Source organism: Nerophis lumbriciformis, linkage group LG32, assembly GCF_033978685.3.
Source record: "Nerophis lumbriciformis linkage group LG32, RoL_Nlum_v2.1, whole genome shotgun sequence".
NCBI classification, from domain to species: Eukaryota; Metazoa; Chordata; class Actinopteri; order Syngnathiformes; family Syngnathidae; genus Nerophis; species Nerophis lumbriciformis.
The window spans coordinates 7,760,762-7,781,647 of record NC_084579.2 but is presented as its reverse complement, the minus strand read 5'-3'; the positions used below and the strand labels follow the sequence as shown (position 1 = coordinate 7,781,647).

Below are 20,886 nucleotides of genomic sequence, written 5' to 3'. Positions count from 1 at the left end.
AAATATCAAAATGGCCCCTGCTAATCTGTTTTTTTGTTGTGTCGCCCTCAGTAGAAAATGTTCAGACACCCCTGCTTTAGGATGAATGATATCTTACAAATAGTGTAAATTATTCATCATAAACTTAAGGACATACCAAAAGTGTGTTAATTTGTCTCACATTGATTATTTTGTTTTTAGCCTGGAGTAGACAATTGGGGGCTTTTCTCAGTATTTTATTAAGTGAGATTAAAAAAAGAGATTAATAAATTACAGATCATAAATGATTTATCGCTCTTTTTTTTTCTAATCACTTGACAGCTGTAATTAAATGTAATACTATTTGTTTTGTAAGAAAACAATGTCGTTTTTCCAACTACCATATTTTTCGGAGTATAAGTCGCACCTGCCGAATATGCATGATAAAGAAGGAAAAAAACATATATAAGTCGCACTGGAGCTCGGCCAAACTATGAAAAAAACTGCCACTTATAGTCCGAAAAATACGGTAGTTAAGCATATATTGGAATTGGTTTTAGCACGTTTAATGTACAAAATGTATCAAACTGGCCCCTGTACCACCCCTCATCTGTGGTATAAAGATTGTAAAAATGACAGACAATGCTAAAGTTATTACATTTTGAAGTTAAACCGAATATGAGTGTAAATGTACATGTCACAAATGTTAAAGCGAGCCCTTTCTTCAACCAGCAGCAGCGTGTGGCGGCTTCATCACCAAACTAAACGGCTCCTTCACAACTCCCGGGTGGCCTAAGGAATACCCGTCGAACAAAAACTGCGTGTGGCAACTGGTGGCGCCCGTCCAGCACCGCATCACTCTGGTCTTTGATGTGTTTGATATAGAAGGCAATGATGTAAGTATGGTTGAAAAAGTCATTCTTATATGTATATTTCAACTTAGATTTTATTAATAATTGTCAGGTTCAAACACTGATGACATCTATTAAACAGGCAAGAAGCAAGGAATCATGCAGAGACAGAGTTACATTTTGCTCACTTAGATTTTATTAATAATTGTCAGGTTTAAACACTGATGACATCTATTAAACAGACAAGAAGCAAGGAATCATGCAGAGACAGAGTTACATTTTGCTCACTTAGATTTTATTAATAATTGTCAGGTTCAAACACTGATGACATCTATTAAACAGACAAGAAGCAAGGGATCATGCAGAGACAGAGTTCAATTTTGCTCAAGAGACGTTTTTTGGGCTATACTCTAGTTACAGATCCAAACTACGCTCTAAAGTCCAGCCCACGTGCTTCTTCTATTTATTTGGGAGGTCCCTGGTCACATCACAGAAGCTGCTGCTGAAGGAGTAGGGGTAATCAGCAAACCCAGACACAATATATGATTACCGTATTTTTCGGACTATAAGTCGCAGTTTTTTTCATAGTTTGGCCGGGGGTGCGACTTATGCTCAGGAGCGACTTATGTGGGAAATGATTAACACATTAGCGTAAAATATCAAATAATATTATTTATCTCATTCACGTAAGAGACTAGACGTATAAGATTTCATGGGATTTAGCGATTAGGAGTGACAGATTGTTTGGTAAACGTATAGCATGTTCTATATGTTATAGTTATTTGAATGACTCTTACCATAATATGTTACGTTAACATACCAGTTGGTTATTTATGCCTCATATAACGTACACTTATTCAGCCTGTTCACTATTCTTTATTTATTTTAAATTGCCTTTCAAATGTCTATTCTTGGTGTTGGCTTTTATCAAATAAATTTCCCCAAAAAATGCGACTTATGTATGTTTTTTTCCTTCTTTATTATGCATTTTCGGCCGGGACGACTTATACTCCGGAGCGACACTATATATATATATATATATATATATATATATATATATATACACATACATACATACATACATACATATATATATATATATATATATATATATATATATATATATATATATATATATATATATATATATATATATATATATATATATATATATATATATATATAACATATAGAACATGCTATACGTTTACCAAACAATCTGTCACTCCTAATCGCTAAATCCCATGAAATCTTATACGTCTAGTCTCTTACGTGAATGAGCTAAATAATATTATTTGATATTTTACGCTAATGTGTTAATAATTTCACACATAAGTCGCTCCTGAGTATAAGTCGCACCCTCGGCCAAACTATGAAAAAAACTGCGACTTATAGTCCGAAAAATACGGTACTGTCATGACTTGGTCCTTGGATTTTGTTTTTCCAGAAGGCAACGGAAAGTTGGCTCGGGCAACACGGGAATGGGAGTACATATTTATTTTTACTATAACAAAAGAAACAAACTAAAGGTGCGCACAAGGCGGAAGTACAAACTTGACAAATGAAACAAATACTTGCACGTGGGCAAAAAAACTAAGGACATGAACAAAAGTCGCTAATTGTGGCATGAATAGAAACAACTTACTTGGACATGGCATGAAGTGCGCAGAGGTAAACAGAGTGTGAAGCAGAGTGTCAGGGGTATGAATGCAATGTTGCCAGAAAGACAAACTGAAAACAATGAACTTAAATACTACGGACAATGATTAGTGAAAACAGGTGCGTGACTCAAAACGTGAAACAGGTGCGTGACGTGACAGGTGAAAACTAATGGGTTGCTATGGTGACAAACAAGAGTGCACAATGAGTCCAAACGTGGAACAGGTGAAACTAATGGGTTACCATGGAAACAAGACAAGGGAGTGAAAAGCCAGAAACTAAAGAGTCCAATAACTAAACTAAACAAAACATGATTACACAGACATGACAGGTACTACTTCAACACAATTGATAATAACTTTAGCAACGGCCCTTAAGCATAAGAGTTGTGTGATCATTTATACATAATTATTCTAACATAATGAGAGTGAATGAGAAAGTGGGGAAAAAAGGAAATCTATCTCTCCACTGAGAAACATCCCCAAACCATGATGCTGCCGCCGCCACCATGCTTCATGTAGGGATGGTATTAGTCTGGTGATGAGTGGTGCTTGGTTTCCTCCAAACATGACACCTGGCATTCACGCCAAAGACTTCAATCTTTGTCTCATCAGTCCAGAAAATTTTGTTTCTCATGGTCTGAGAGTCTTTCAGGTGCATTTTGGCAAACTTTTTTACGAAGAAATGGCTTCTTTCATACCATACAGGCCTGATTGGTAGATTGCTGCAGAGATGAAAGTTTCTCCTCTCTCCACAAAGGAATGCTGTAGCTCTTACAGAGTGAACATCGGGTTCTTGGTCAAATCCCTGACTAGACTAAGATGAATGCAGCAATGTACAGAGACATTCTGGATGAGAACCATCTATCCATCCATCTTCAACCGCTTATCCGGAATCGGGTCGTGAGAACTACAGCTCCAGCAGAGACCCCCAGACATCCCTCTCCAGAGCAACATTAGCAACTTCCTCCTGGGGGATCCTGGAGAGTCCAGTCCATAGTGGATCTAACATAATAGTGTGAGAGTCCAGTCCATAGTGGATCTAACATAATAGTGTAAGAGTCCAGTCCATAGTGGATCTAACATAATAGTGTGAGAGTCCAGTCCATAGTGGATCTAACATAATAGTGTGAGAGTCCAGTCCATAGTGGATCTAACATAATAGTGTGAGAGTCCAGTCCATAGTGGATCTAACATAATAGTGTGAGAGTCCAGTCCATAGTGGATCTAGCATAATATTGTGAGAGTCCAGTCCATAGTGGATCTAACATAATAGTGTGAGAGTCCAGTCCATAGTGGATCTAACATAATAGTGTGAGAGTCCAGTCCATAGTGGATCTAGCATAATATTGTGAGAGTCCAGTCCATAGTGGATCTAACATAATAGTGTGAGAGTTCAGTCCATAGTGGATCTAGCATAATAGTGTGAGAGTCCAGTCCATAGTGGATCTAACATAATAGTGTGAGAGTCCAGTCCATAGTGGATCTAGCATAATATTGTGAGAGTCCAGTCCATCGTGGATCTAACATAATAGTGTGAGAGTCCAGTCCATAGTGGATCTAACATAATAGTGTGAGAGTCCAGTCCATAGTGGATCTAACATAATAGTGTGAGAGTCCAGTCCATAGTGGATCTAGCATAATAGTGTGAGAGTCCAGTCAATAGTGGATCTAGCATAATATTGTAAGAGTCCAGTCCATAGTGGATCTAACATAATAGTGTGAGAGTTCAGTCCATAGTGGATCTAGCATAATATTGTGAGAGTCCAGTCCATAGTGGATCTAACATAATAGTGAGAGAGTCCAGTCCATAGTGGATCTAGCATAATATTGTGAGAGTCCAGTCCATAGTGGATCTAACATAATAGTGAGAGTCCAGTCCATAGTGGATCTAACATAATAGTGAGAGAGTCCAGTCCATAGTGGATCTAGCATAATATTGTGAGAGTCCAGTCCATAGTGGATCTAACATAATAGTGAGAGTCCAGTCCATAGTGGATCTAACATAATAGTGAGAGTCCAGTCCATAGTGGATCTAACATAATAGTGTGAGAGTCCAGTCCATAGTGGATCTAACATAATAGTGAGAGTCCAGTCCATAGTGGATCTAACATAATAGTGTGAGAGTCCAGTCCATAGTCGATCTAACATAATAGTGAGAGTCCAGTCCATAGTGGATCTAACATAATAGTGTGAGAGTCCAGTCCATAGTGGATCTAGCATAATATTGTGAGAGTCCAGTCCATAGTGGATCTAACATAATAGTGTGAGAGTCCAGTCCATAGTGGATCTAACATAATAGTGAGAGTCCAGTCCATAGTGGATCTAACATAATAGTGTGAGAGTCCAGTCCATAGTGGATCTAACATAATAGTGTGAGAGTCCAGTCCATAGTGGATCTAACATAATAGTGTGAGAGTCCAGTCCATAGTGGATCTAACATAATAGTGTGAGAGTCCAGTCCATAGTGGATGTAACATAATAGTGTGAGAGTCCAGTCCATAGTGGATCTAGCATAATAGTGTGAGAGTCCAGTCCATAGTGGATCTAACATAATAGTGTGAGAGTCCAGTCCATGGTGGATCTAACATAATAGTGTGAGAGTCCAGTCCATAGTGGATCTAGTATAATATTGTGAGAGTCCAGTCCATAGTGGATCTAACATAATAGTGAGAGTACTAGAGCTAATAGAAAACGCTCTATAGCCCACAGACTTTTTTGGGGCTCTGGGAATCACTAATAAGCCGGAGTTCTTTGAACGCAGATTTCTTGCCGGGACATATGGTACAATACAATCAGCAAGAGAGGATGGAGCTAGACCGTGTAGTATTTTATACGTAAGTAGTAAAACCTTAAAGTCACATCTTAAGTGCACAGGAAGCCAGTGCAGGTGAACCAGTATAGGTATATATATATAAGTATATAAAGGTATATACAGTATAGGCGTAATATGATCAAACTTTCTTGTTCTTGTCAAAAGTCTAGCAGCCGCATTTTGTACCAACTGCAATCTTTTAATGATAGACATAGGGAGACCCGAAAATAATACAATAAAAGGTGCATCAACAAAGTTGAGCAAAGGCTGTGAATACTTATGTACATGTTATTTTTCTGTTTTTTTATTTGTAAAACATTTGCAAAATTAAAAAAATTAAAATACATTTCACATTGTCATAGGGCAGGGGACGGCAACCCGCGGCTCTAGAGCCGCATGCGGCTCTTTAGCGCCGCCCTAGTGGCTCTATGGAGCTTTTTAAAAAATTTATAAAAAATGGAAAAAGATGAGGGGAAAAAAATCTATTTTTTGTTTTAATATGGTTTCTGTAGGAGGACAAACATGACACAAACCTCCCTAATTGTTATAAAGCACACTGTTTATATTAAACATGCTTCACTGATTCGAGTATTTGGCAAGCGCCGTTTTGTCCTACTAATTTTGGCGGTCCTTGAACTCACAGTAGTTTGTTTACATGTATAACTTTCTCCGACTTTCTAGGACGTGTTTTATGCCACTTCTTTTTCTGTCTCATTTTGTCCACCAAACTTTTAACATTGTGCATGAAAGGTGAGTTTTGTTGATGTTATGGACTTGTGTGGAGTGCTAATCAGACATATTTGGTCACTGCATGACTGCAAGCTAATCGATGCTAACATGCTATTTAGGCTAGCTATATGTACATATTGCATCATTATGCCTCATTTGTAGCTATATTTGAGCTCATTTAGTTTCCTTTAAGTCCTCTTAATTCAATTTATATCTCATGACACATACATCTGTATGTAATATGGCTTTTAATTTTTTGCGGCTCCAGACAGATTTGTTTTTGTATTTTTGGTCCAATATGGCTCTTTCAACATTTTGGGTTGCCGACCCCTGTCATAGGGTATTGTGTGTAGAATTTTGAGGACAAAAATGTATTCTATTTTGGACTAAAGGCTGTATCATAACAAAATGTGGAAAAAGTGAAGCTCTATGAATACTTTTTGGATGCACTGTAGGCCCTTTTTTTTTTTTTTTTTAAACTAAGAAAAAACATTTTAACATTGAAAAAAGATATATATTTAGTGGGTTTTATCTAGATATGTTAATCCCATCTTTAAAATGTCAAAAACCTGAAGCCGGTTTGACTTTTTCATGCAAGCTGCATTTCAAGCAGTACGTAGTTGTGGCGGGAGGTGTAGTCAGCGCTGCTTGCAGGAGGAAAAGTCACCGCCGCTGTCCAATGGTACTGACGGCGAGACACAGCTGGCAGGTGATTAGATTTCACAGGTGGTCTGTGTTAATCTAATCGTCTGTTGTCTTTAACAGTAAGCGGCCGGGAGCAGAGGGGAAGAGAGGTTACGGGCGTGGTTCGAAAAGTCGCGTCTTGCTTGAGAGAGAACTTACTGAAAACAATCTGATGATTAAAACATTGTTAAAACCTACGCGCTTGGCTCCGGTGCTGTGTCTAACAGTGGAACTCCGGGGAAGTACGTCCACAGTAGTTTTTACATGTACACATACAAAGTATGTCCGTATGGGGCGGCGACGTCAGGTTTAGAGTGGGATGTGGGGCCCTTTAGTAGTCTTGTGAATGAGGGCCCTGGAGAGGAGTTAATCATAGCATTCAAGGAAGTATAACAGTGTGTTGATACCTCATGCATCAATTCCTCAATGACTTAAAGGGGAACATTATCACAATTTCAGAAGGGTTAAAACCATTAAAAATCAGTTCCCAGTGGCTTATTTTATTTTTCGAAGTTTTTTTCAAAATTTTACCCATCACGCAATATCCCTAAAAAAAGCTTCAAAGTGCCTGATTTTAACCATCGTTATATACACCCGTCCATTTTCCTGTGACGTCACACAGTGATGCCAACACAAACAAACATGGCGCATAGAACAGCAAGCTATAGCGACATTAGCTCGGATTCAGACTCGGATTTCAGCGGCTTAAGCGATTCAACAGATTACGCATGTATTGAAACGGATGGTTGTAGTGTGGAGGCAGGTAGCGAAAACGAAATTGAAGAAGAAACTGAAGCTATTGAGCCATATCGGTTTGAACCGTATGCAATCGAAACCGACGAAAACAACACGACAGCCAGCGACACGGGAGAAAGCGAGGACGAATTCGGCGATCGCCTTCTAACCAACGATTGGTATGTGTTTGTTTGGCATTAAAGGAAACTAACAACTATGAACTAGGTTTACAGCATATGAAATACATTTGGCAACAACGTGCACTTTGAGAGTGCAGACAGCCCAATTTTCATCAATTAATATATTATGTAGACATACCCTCATCCGCTCTCTTTTCCTGAAAGCTGATCTGTCCAGTTTTGGAGTTGATGTCAGCAGGCCAGGGAAGCTACGGTCGATATTCTTCTCTTGATCATCTTCGGTGGCATAAGGGACGGTGTGAGCCAAGACATCCAGGGGGTTTAGCTCGCTCGTCTGCGGGAACAAACTGCCGCCATTGCTTGCCGTGCTACCGAGGTCCTTTGTCTATGAATTGCTCACACACTACGGCAGATTCAATGGGGGTCTGGCGGCAGATTTCTTTGACTTTATCGTTGGAAATGCATCTGCTTTGAGTGTCGCAGGATATCCACACATTCTTGCCATCTCTGTCGTAGCCAGTGTTGGGTTAGTTACTGAAAACCAGTAACTAGTTACAGTTACTAGTTACTTTATTTCAAAAGTAACTTAGTTACTAACTCAGTTACTTACACCAAAAAGTAATGCGTTACTGTGAAAAGTAACTATTTAGTTACTTCTTTTTCCCCCCTTTTTTTAAGGCTCCCATTAATGCCCTTTTAGCCTTCATTTCAGTACTGTTATTGCACTGGAGAATAATACAATCTGTTGATCAACTTGACATGCATTTGCATCACTGAACTCTGCTAAGCAATGTGCTCTACATACAACACACAAAGACAAAGATATGTTTCAAAAGGCCAATTTATTTCAGGCCAGAACAAATTGACAAAACTATTTTAAATAGCTGCAACGTAATGGCACTTTAACTTTAAGTAGATAGGATCTTTGATCCAAGACACAACTTACATTTAACTAAAATGTCATTTTCTTTGTGCTCGACAAAAGAAAAGTATTGAGAATGTCTCCATGTTAAAAAACTCGACTTCTGGCTTCGCCATGATGTCTTGTTACTTGTTATGAGAGTAGCGTATGTGTGTGTGTGTGTGTGTGTGTGTGTGTGTGTGTGTGTGTGTGTGTGTGTGTGTGTGTGTGTGTGTGTGTGGCCCTTTAAGATATGACAGCATGTGAGGTGAGTGACGTCAGTGAGTGAGTGGGCGAGAGAGGTGAGCGAGCGGCGACAGTGAGTGCGTGCAGGTGCTCTAGCTTGGTGGATGGCTGCGTCCAATAAAATCACAAAGTTGCAACAAACCGCCGGTCTCGTCATTCACCCTCAGCTGTAAAGACCCACTGCTGGGTAAAGTGAACGTTGTTAGCCCCGAAGACGTACATAGGCCCTGGAGGAACGTCTCCCCTGCGCTCCTCAACTGCGGTATGGGAGTCCCCCCCCCCGCCCCCACCCACACAAAGCACGCCTTTTCTTTTCCACCGAAGCGCTGCAATAAAACACACTCAGATCTTCTGTTTCTAGCCAATACTACATGAAAAATAACGTAAAATAACGCAGTAACGCATCATGTAGTAACGGTAACTGAGTTACTGAATATAAAAAATAACGCGTTAGATTACTAGTTACCGCCGAAACTAACGGCGTTACAGTAACGCGTTACTTTGTAACGCGTTAGTCCCAACACTGGTCGTAGCATAGCTTTCGTCGGTAAAGTGTGCGGAACAAACGTCCAATTTCTTGCCACTTTCGCATCTTTGGGCCACTGGTGCAACTTGAATCCGTCCCTGTTCGTGTTGTTACACCCTCCGACAACACACCGACGAGGCATGATGTCTCCAAGGTACGGAAAACAGTCGAAAAAACGGAAAATAACAGAGCTGATTTGACTCTGTGTTTGAGAAAATGGCGGATTGCTTCCCGATGTGTCACAACGTGACGTCATCGCTCCGAGAACGAATAATAGAAAGTCGTTTAATTCGCCAAAATTCACCCATTTAGAGTTCGGAAATCGGTTAAAAAAATATATGGTCTTTTTTCTGCAACATCAAGGTATATATTGACGCTTACATAGGTCTGGTCACCGATTCTGTTCATAACTTTTATGGACAGAATTTCTAGGCGCAGTCAAGGCGTTGAGGGGATCTGGTTTGGTGGCTGCAGGATTAGGTCTCTGCTTTTTGCAGATGATGTGGTCCTGATGGCTTCATCTGGCCAGGATCTTCAGCTCTCACTGGATCGGTTCGCAGCTGAGTGTGAAGCGACTGGGATGAGAATCAGCACCTCCAAGTCCGAGTCCATGGTTCTCGCCCAGAAAAGGGTGGAGTGCCATCTCCGGGTTGGGGAGGAGATCTTGCCCCAAGTGGAGGAGTTCAAGTACCTCGGAGTCTTGTTCACGAGTGGGGGAAGAGTGGATCGTGAGATCGACAGGCGGATCGGTGCGGCGTCTTCAGTAATGCGGACGCTGTATCGATCCGTTGTGGTGAAGAAGGAGCTGAGCCGGAAGGCAAAGCTCTCAATTTACCGGTCGATCTACGTTCCCATCCTCACCTATGGTCATGAGCTTTGGGTTATGACCGAAAGGACAAGATCACGGGTACAAGCGGCCGAAATGAGTTTCCTCCGCCGGGTGGCGGGGCTCTCCCTTAGAGATAGGGTGAGAAGCTCTGCCATCCGGGGGGAGCTCAAAGTAAAGCCGCTGCTCCTCCACATCGAGAGGAGCCAGATGAGGTGGTTCGGGCATCTGGTCAGGATGCCACCCGAACGCCTCCCTAGGGAGGTGTTTAGGGCACGTCCGACCGGTAGGAGGCCGCGGGGAAGACCCAGGACACGTTGGGAAGACTATGTCTCCCGGCTGGCCTGGGAACGCCTCGGGGTCCCACAGGAAGAGCTGGACGAAGTGGCTGGGGAGAGGGAAGTCTGGGCTTCCCTGCTTAAGCTGCTGCCCCCGCGACCCGACCTCGGATAAGCGGAAGAAGATGGATGGATGGATGGATAGGTCTGGTCATAATGTTCCCCTTTAACTGTGTTTCCATCAGGTGTGTAAATACGATTATGTGGACGTGCGCAGTGGCGCTACCGCGGACGCAAATCTCCACGGGAAGTTCTGCGGCGAGGAGAAACCCGACCCTGTAACCTCACAGCAGAACACCATGAGAGTCGAATTCAAGTCCGACAACACCGTGTCCAAGAGAGGATTCAAGGCTCACTTCTTTTTTGGTTAAGAGTCAACCATGGCTGCCGGTGTTGTCGTCTTGTTCTAATTAGTCGATACACAACTCTGCAAAATCTTGCTTTGCAGATATGGACGAGTGTTCGGATAAAAACGCCGGTTGCCAGCATGAATGTGTGAACACCATGGGAAGCTACAAGTGCCGGTGCCGCAGCGGCTTCGCTCTTCACGACAACAAGCATGACTGCAAAGAAGGTGAAGAAGTGCAAAAGTCATCATTTATTTTCATAGCACCTTTGTGCACAGACACGTTGCAGCGCATAGAAGAAGAAAAGACACACACAGCACTAGTGACAATAACAAAACATGGCATGGCACTGAGAATTGAGGAAAAACGCCACCTTTGAGGCTTTCACACTGGAGAATAAATACAATTTACGTAATCTAAAACATATTTTAAAATATACAATATGTACAAAATAAAATATAAATAACACATTGGCTAAAACATAAATTTGTGAGAATAATAGTAGTGATAATAGCAATAAATGAAATAGAAAATACTGCGGTGAGGGGGCGACTTGTCCAGGGTGTACCCCGCCTTCCGCCCGAATGTAGCTGAGATAGGCTCCAGCGCCCCCCACGACTCCGAAAGGGACAAGCGGTAGAAAATGGATGGAAATAGAAAATAACAGAAAATAAGTTAGGATCCAATAGGGGTTTGAAATGATCAGTAAAACTGATGCGTGACACATGAAACTGATGCCTTCTCTCTTAATTAATTAAAAACCTCTAAAGGCTTAGTGGCCACATGCGTGGACAGCACCTTTTAGCTCTTAATTCCAAAATTGTGTACACTACTGAATTGGGGTCTTATGGCCGCTTATGTGGACACATACTGCCATCTGGTGGTGTCAGAAGAGTATAACATACAATGGAATTTGGGAAAAAAAAGTGTAAAAATAAGAATTAGCATGTCACTAAACACGAAGTGCACATTTGTGTACTTATGGACTAAGTACATCATATCAAAAGAGGATTCTTGGTTTTTATTTTAGTTAGGGTCCAATAAGCTCAAATAGCAAAGAGAAATAAAAAAAGCATGTAAACAAACAGCTTGGGCCTTAAGACTTAAGAGGTGTTAATGACTTCCTCAAAAGGCAGCATGTCAAGATTGAAAAGATGATGCCTTCTCTCTTAATTAATCAAAAACCTCTAAAGGCTTAGTGGCCACATGCGTGGACAGCACCTTTTAGCTCTTATTTCCAAAATTGTGTACACTACTGAATTGGGGTCTTATGGCCGCTTATGTGGACACTTATACTGCCATCTGGTGGTGTCAGAAGAGTATAACATACAATGGAATTTGGAATAAAAAGTGTAAAAATAAGAATTAGCATGTCACTAAACATGAAGTACACATTTGTGTACTAATGGACTAAGTACATCATATCAAAAGATGATTCTTGGTTTTTATTCTAATTAGGGTCCAATAAGCTCAAATAGAAAAGAGAAATAAAAAAAAGCATGTAAACAAACAGCTTGGGCCTTAAGAGGTGTTAATGACTTCCTCAAAAGGCAGCATGCCAAGATTGAAAAGAATGGGACCTAAGATTGAGCCTTGGGGAACCCCACACTTTATTTCACAGGTTGCTAAGTAACATGTATCCAGGCATGCATAAAAACATCTGTCTGTGAGATAAGAATGCAACCAGTTGAAAAACAGTACCAGAGAGGCAGACCAGATGTCTAAGTCAATTTATTCAAATGTGATGGTCTACTGCAGAGCTGGGCAAATATTTTGACTCGGGGGCCACATTGAGAGAAAAAAAATGTGTCTGGGGAGCCAAGGTGTATGTGTGTATAAATTATACGTACACATTTAGCTGTAAAAATCTGCTGTGCGGTATGTGTGTTTGGGTCCCTTTTTTTTTCGGAACACTAATACCAAAAGTCACAATGTCCGATAGAGTTCTAAAAAAGTTATGACAGACCACGTCAAAAAAAAACAAAATGGAATTTTACAGTTTTTTACTTAATAGGACACCCAAAATGTACATGAAAATAAAGAAGGTGGGATTTATAATATTAACTATGAACAATAAAACACTGAATATTAACAACATATGAACATCGCTCCTCTTTTTCTTCTCAGACCAGCTCCTCGATTGTTGTGTATCTTTTACAATCAAACAAAACCCCCACAAAAATGTAAAAAACAGCAAAATATGAATGCAAAATATAAACACCGACAACATGATATATTATCATGTAAAAATCTGCTTCCGCATCAGTTTCTGACACACGCGTTTCGAGCTATCTGCTCTGGAAACAAACCCCGCCCACTGTACTTTGTTCTCGTATGAGCTGCTACGACGTAGATTACCGTGATAACTCTTATAACACCCAAAAGCACAGATTTCGACCATTGAAATACTTTTTATAGATCAAGACTCACGGTCATTTAAAAACAGCACTGCACATCATAATGGCGGTGACAGTTTTGATGTTAAAGGTCTCAAAAAATTATGTAGAACGTCCGGCAGCCCGGATTGAAAATCATAACGGGCCGCATGTGGGCATCAGGCCGTATTTTGCCCAGGTCTGCTCTACTGTATCAAAAGCATGCGCTCTGATCCAGCAGAATTGGAGATTTTCATTATCTAAATTCCATCCATCCATTTTCTTCCGCTTATCCGAGGTCGGGTTGCGGGGGCAGCAGCCTAAGCAGAGAAGCCCAGACTTCCCTCTCCCCAGCCACTTCGTCCAGCTCCTCCCGGGGGATCCCGAGGCGTTCCCAGGCCAGCCGCGAGACATAGTCTTCCCAACGTGTCCTGGGTCTTCCCCTTGGCCTCCTGCCGGTCAGACGTGCCCTAAACACCTCCCTAGGGAGGCGTTCGGGTGGCATGCTGAGCAGATGCCCGAACCACCTCATCTGGCTCCTCTCCATGAGGAGGAGCAGCGGCTTTACTCTGAGTTCCTCCCGGATGACAGAGCTTCTCACCCTATCTCTAAGGGAGAGCCCCGCCACCCGGAGGAGGAAACTCATTTTGGCCGCTTGTACCCGTGATCTTGTCCTTTCGGTCATAACCCAAAGCTCATGACCATAGGTGAGGATGGGAACGTAGATCGACCGGTAAATTGAGAGCTTTGCCTTCCGGCTCAGCTCCTTCTTCACCACAACGGATCGATACAGCGTCCGCATTACTGAAGACGCCGCACCGATCTGCCTGTCGATCTCACAATCCACTTGTGAACAAGACTCCTCGGTACTTGAACTCCTCCACTCGGGGCAAGATCTCCCCCCGCAACTTGGAGATGGCACTCCACCCTTTCCCGGGCGAGAACCATGGACTCGGACTTGGAGGTGCTGATTCTCATCCCAGTCGCTTCACACTCGGCTGAGAACCGATCCAGTGAGAGCTGAAGATCCTGGCCAGATGAAGCCATCAGGACCACATCATCTGCAAAAAGCAGAGACCTAATCCTGCAGCCACCGAACCGGATCCCCTCAACGCCCTGACTGCGCCTAGAAATTCTGTCTATCTAAATTCCACCGTTCATTATTATTATTCATTCATTTAAAGCAGGGGTGCTCACACTTTTTCTGCAGGCGAGCTACTTTTCAATTGATCAAGTCGTGGGGATCTACCTCATTCATATATATAATTTATATTTACTTATTTATGAAATATATGTTTTTGTTAATAAGTTAAAGGTGTTTAATGATAATGCAAGCATGTTTAACACATATAGTTAATATTGTTAATAAATTAAAGGTGTTTAATGATAATGCAATCATGTTTAACACATAGTTAATATTGTTAATAAATTAAAGGGGTTTAATGATAATACAAGAATGTTTAATACATATAGTTAATATTGTTAATAAATTAAAGGTGTTTAATGATAATACAAGCATGTTTAATACATATAGTTAATATTATTAATAAGTTAAAGGTGTTTAAAGATAATACAAGCATGTTTAACACATATAGTTAATATTGTTAACAAGTTAAATGTGTTTAATGATAATACAAGCATGTTTAATACATATAGTTAATATTGTTAACAAGTTAAAGGTGTTTAATGATAATACAAGCATGTTTAACACATATAGTTAATATTGTTAATAAGTTAAAGGTGTTTAAAGATAATACAGGCATGTTTAACACATATAGATTCCTTTATTTCATGAAGACAAGAATATAAGTTGGTGTATTACCTGATTCTGATGACTTGCATTGATAGGAATCAGACAGTGGTGCTAAAATCGTCCGCATTTTCGAATGGAGGAGAAAAAAAGTCCTCCTTTCTGTCCAATACCACATGAAAGTGGTTGGTTTTTGGCATCTTAATTTGTCCAGCTTCCGTACTCCTTTGTATACACTTTACAAGAAATACATTGTCGGCAAACTCCGTAGCTTGCTAGCTTGTGCACGCCAGCTTTCTGAGACTCGTTTTGTTAGCGCAACTGTGCAACTGTGCAGTCGGTCTTTGGAGTTTTGACGACAGGTACGGCGCCAGAGTCTGTTGAAATAAAGTGTTTCTCGCCTTCCAGTCGGTAATTTTAATGAGCTGGCAGCAGCCAGCGTCATCTCAGAAGACCCTCGGGTGCCGTGAATGTCAATCAAGTGACGAAAGTGACGTCATAGTGAAGATTTATGATCGCTCATTTTTAGGACTATTTTTTTAATGCCTGGCTGGTGATCGACTGACACACCCTCCGAGATCGACCGGTAGCTCGCGATCGACGTAATGAGCACCCCTGATTTAAAGTCTTTAAAAGTGCTTTTTCGATACTGCGATTCATCTTAAAACCCGACTGATGTCCTTCTAAAATGTGTTTTCTTTTTAAAAAGCTATAGACTTGGTTAAAAAAACATTTTTCTAAAATCTTACTTAAGAACTGTAAGTTGGTTGTGTTAAAAGAGTACACTTATTAAAATGAAAGCTGATAGGAAATGTGTGCATCAAATGGTGCTGCTCACTGTACATGTGTGTATGGGTTCTGACATTTCCAGCGGGCTGTGATCACATGATTAACGGCGTATCAGGCACCATTAGCAGCCCCAACTGGCCCGAGAAGTACCCCAGCAAGAAGGCCTGCACCTGGCTTCTGTCCACAACTCCGGGTCATCGGATACAACTTGTAATCACGCACTTTTTAGTTTGATCGTTTAGCAGTTGCTTTTGTCACACTTTATTTTTTCCCCACTGAGGTGTTCAACGAGATCGACATGGAGGCTCATATGCAGTGTGCTTACGACCATTTGGAAATTTTTGACGGGACAGATGTCCGCGCCTCCAGTCTGGGACACGTCTGCGGCACAAAGAAGCCTCCTCCGGTCGTCTCCAGCGCCAACGCCATGTTTCTACGTTTCTTCTCCGACAACTCTGTGCAAAAGAGAGGCTTTGAGGCCTCGTACAGAGCAGGTAACCTCCATTCAAAATGATAGTAGGCCGTAAAATGGTTAAAGGAAAGAAGCACTCTTCCCTGTCTTCTTTCTGCCCTCTAATTTTGTGGTGGCTCCAGAATGCGGAGGCAGCCTTTACGCTGAGGTCAAAACGAAAGATTTGTACTCGCATGCCGAGTTTGGAGACAACAACTATCCAGGAGGCTCTGACTGCGCGTGGGTCATCTCTGCAGAGAAAGGTTACGGAGTGGAGCTCCTCTTCCAGGTGTTTGAGGTGGAGGAGGAGCCTGACTGCGGCTACGATTACGTCGAGCTTTACGACGGGGCCGACGTCAAGTCCCCACGGCTGGGACGATTCTGCGGATCCGGGGTAGATATGTCCACTTTGTAAACAACACTTGAATATTCCCTCCAATGGTAACCTCCACTCTAATAGAGGCCATCCCACTATTTGTCCAGCGTTCAACAAAAAAATAGCAGTAAAGAACTTACACAAAGTACCGTATTTTCCGGACCATAGGATTATAAGGCGCACTGCCGATGAATGGTCTATTTTCGATCTTTTTTCCAAGGTTTCTCATTGTCATCCCATTGGGTTGAGTTCTTTCTTGCCCTGATGTGGGATCTGAGCCGAGGATGTGCCTGACCAGGGCTCAGTGTCAGAGTGTGTTGTTGACGAACCCCAAGATGCAGAGATGGCAGCAGGCTTGGTACAAGAAAACATGGTTTTAATGTTCAAAAAATAAGAAAAGGAAAACACGAACCAGAAACCAGGAAGCAGGAACAGGAGTCAGGATCCAGGGAATAGCTTAACGCACACAGCTAGCAACGACAGCATACAGCAAACAACGACACGACAGGTAGGAACGACAATAATCCAGCATTGACTGGAGGGGAAGGCAGGTTTAAATAGCAGCTGGCTGATTGACACCAGGTGTGGCCAGGTGCCAATCAGCCACAGCTGAGGGGACACAGCACTCAGGGAGACAAGTAGGAAATAACCAAAATAAGAGCGTTGACAGGAAATGACAGAGGAAAAACTAAAACTTGACCAAACTGTCAGGGACAAGCCTGACACTCAGAAAATCTGCAGAGACTCTATGACGGCAATATGACTCAAGTAAACAACACCAACATTTTAAATGTTCCGTTGAAAATATGGAACATTACATACGGGGCTCAAAAATCCATCAAAATGTTTTAGTATGACTTTGATGGATTGTCGGCGCATTAAACATAGGAGTATTATTATGGTGTGCGTATAAGATAAGACATATTATCTGGGGTTTTGTTTCGCAATATCATACAAAAGCAACTTTTTTTACCTTCTGGTACCTGCTGATCTGTATTTGGGATCTGCATAAACCCTGAAAATTTGCGCGCGTCCGCTTTTGTACTCTATAAGCTTCTTGTTATGGGACATTCATCCTGCGCTGTTGCCATTTCTAATATAAAGTAGTGTAAAGTTCTCACTTATATCTGTCAGTAAACCATACTTGCCAACCTTGAGACCTCCAATTTCGGGAGGTGGGGGGTGGGGGGCGTGGTCGGGGTGGGGTGGGGTTGGGAGTTCGTGGTTGGGGGCGTGGTTAAGATATATATATATATATATATATATATATATATATATATATATATATATATATATAAAAAATACTTGACTTTCAGTGAATTCTAGCAATATATATATTTTATTATATATATATATATATATATATATATATATATATAATAAATTATTATTTATCTATATATATATAAATGAATAAAAGAAATACTTGAATTTCAGTGTTCATTTATTTACACATATACACACACATAACACTCATCTACTCATTGTTGAGTTAAGGGTTGAATTGTCCATCCTTGTTCTATTCTCTGTCACTATTTCAGAACACACACATTATACAAATATACATTATAAAACCAATAAGAAAACGGGAGCTCTAATTTGGGAGTCTGAATTAGGATCAGAAGTTCCTATATAAACATTGCGTACTCAAGTCGCCATTTTGTATTGATTACTGCAGCTGTGCACTGGATTCATTCACAAATACAAACTACAACTCACAAACACTTTAGAGTTAGGCTCCACCATCAGAATGTGTACTTAAACTTATAAAGATCACGTGGATATTATTCAGTGAGTTTATTCACCAAAACTAACCTGTTATACAGGAGGAAAAAGCACACAGGACGTTTCAATTGTTCACAGAATGACAAGACACTTCCGGTCTGCAGGTGATAGCATTCAATTGGGAAGAAACGCCCTACTGCCCCCTACTGACCAATGTGAATACTGATAAATGTGGAATGACAGCTCCAAAAACGAATTTAAACCACAAAATAAAATAAATAAATCAACACAAAAATGTGACACATTATGGGTGGGTCACATATGCATGTACAGTAGATGGCAGTATTGTCCTGTTTAAAAGTGTCACAACATTGCTGTTTACGGCAGACGAACTGCTTTACGTAGACGAAATGCTGTTGTTGTGTGTTGTTACCGCGCTGGGAGGACGTTAATGAAACTGCCGTACAATAAACCCACATAAGAAACCAAGAACTCGCCCTCGATCATTAGCTGTATATATTGTGGGAAAGCGGACGTGAGAACAGGCTGTCGACACGTCACTCAGGTCCGCATGGAGCTGGAGGGGGCGTGGCCTCCAGTTCCGCCTGAATTTCGGGAGATTTTCGGGAGAAAATTTGTCCCGGGAGGTTTTCGGGAGAGGCGCTGAATTTCGGGAGTCTCCCGGAAAATCCGGGAGGGTTGGCAAGTATGCAGTAAACTCGCCATGAAAGCGCTAAAACATACCGGTGTAGTGAGTTTACATTATTAATAATATGACTCCTTAAATGCGCCCTATAATCCGGTGTGCCTTATATATCAATCAATCAATCAATTTTGACTTATATCGCCCTAAATCCCAAGTGTCTCAAAGGGCTGCACAAGCCACAACGACATCCTGTCATGATCCGTGGCCCAGATCATGTTTTGGTATTTTCGTTTAGTTTTGGACTCCCTCAGTTCCTGTTTTGTGCACCCTTGAGTTTGTTTTAGTTACCATGGTTGCGTATTGTTTTCACTTGCCTCTGATTAGTCCTCGGGGAACAGGTGAGCGTCCCGAACACCAATCAGAGGCAGGTGAAAACAATAAGCAACCATGGTAACTAAAACAAACTCAAGGGTGCACAAAACAGGAACTGAGGGAGTCCAAAACTAACCGAAAATACCAAAACGTGATCTGGGCCACGGATCATGACAGGATGTCGTTGTGGCTTGTGCAGCCCTTTGAAACACTCGTGATTTAGGGCTAAATAAGTAAACATTGATTGATTGATATATAAGGCACACCGGATTATAGGGCGCATTTAAGGAGTCATATTATTGATAATGTAAACTCACTACACCGGTATGTTTCAGCGCTTTCATGGCGAGTTTACTGACAGATATAAGTAAGGACTTTACACTACTTTATATTAGAAATGGCAACAGCGCAGGATGAGTGTCCCATAACAAGAAGCTTATAAAGTACAAAAGTGGACGCGGGCAAATTTTCAGGATTTATGCAGATCCCAAATACAGATCAGCAGGTACCAGAAGGTAAGAAAAGTTGCTTTTGCATAATATTGCGAAACAAAACACCAGATAATATGTCTTACCTTATATACCTTATATACCTTATATCTTACCATAATATAATACTTGTATGTTTAATGCACCGACAATCCATCAAAGTCATACTAAAACATTTTGATAGATTTTTGAGCCCCGTGTGTAATGTTGTGTATTTTCAACGGAACATTTGAAACCTTGGTGTTGTTTACTTGATATTTGCCATCATAGAACATACTTGCCAACCCTCCCGGATTTTCCGGGAGACTCCCGAAATTCAGCGCCTCTCCCGAAAACCTCCCGGGACAAACTTTCTCCCGAAAATCTCCAGGAAATTCAGACGGAGCTGGAAGCCACGCCCCCTCCAGCTCCATGTGGATCTGAGTGACGTGTCAACAGCCTGTATTCACGTCCGCTTTCCCACAACCCACGTTATACCTGTAGAATGATCTAGGGCGAGTTCTTGGTTTCTTATGTGGGTTTATTGTTAGCCAGTTTCATTAACGTCCTCCATACTTGCCAACCCTCCCGAATTTTCCGGGAGACTCCCGAAATTCAGCGCCTCTCCCGAAAACCTCCCGGGACAAATATTCTCCCGAAAATCTCCCGATTTTCAGCCGGAACTGGAGGCCACGCCCCCTCCAGCTCCATGCGGACCTGAGTGAGGACAGCCTTTTTTCATGACGGGAGGACAACAGGGTGACAAGAACTAAATCATCCAGACTAGAGATAAATTGTATTATTATTATGTTTATTTTACCTAAAAACAAATATATTTATTAATTAAAAAACAAATAAATTTTTACTATATTTTGCTAAAAACATCAAAATTAATTGTATTTTTATTTGTATTTTTTCTGACTCCTTATTACATCCAGCCATAGAATTATGCATTAAAATAAACATATTTGAAATAATTAATTTTAAATGATCATAATTCATTTAAAATGACCATATTTAATTATTAAAATAATTGCTTGTTTATCAACAACTTTAGCATTTTATTCATTACATTTTGAAGCTCTCAGAAGCCAAGTTATGTTATATTCCTTAAGATTTATTTATGCAAGTTTGAAGTATCAATTATCTAAACACAGTTTTGTTTGCATATTTTCAGGATG

General features: G+C 41.1%; 1 protein-coding gene across 3 annotated transcripts in view; it reads left to right on the top strand.

Moving 5' to 3' along the window:
* Nucleotides 1-20,886, top strand: part of LOC133574579 (bone morphogenetic protein 1-like) — a 65,345-nt gene that overhangs the window by 42,887 nt on the left and 1,572 nt on the right. The window contains exons 15-20 of one of the 3 annotated variants that reach the window (XM_061926759.2): nucleotides 691-854; nucleotides 10,593-10,773; nucleotides 10,856-10,981; nucleotides 15,751-15,861; nucleotides 16,022-16,162; nucleotides 16,263-16,513. In XM_061926759.2, coding sequence (XP_061782743.1) covers nucleotides 691-854; nucleotides 10,593-10,773; nucleotides 10,856-10,981; nucleotides 15,751-15,861; nucleotides 16,022-16,162; nucleotides 16,263-16,513 — 974 coding nt within the window. Of the gene's footprint in view, nucleotides 1-690; nucleotides 855-10,592; nucleotides 10,774-10,855; nucleotides 10,982-15,750; nucleotides 15,879-15,948; nucleotides 16,163-16,262; nucleotides 16,514-20,886 lie in introns of all 3 variants that reach the window. The other 2 variants (XM_061926758.1, XM_061926757.2) reach the window with 2 other exon arrangements.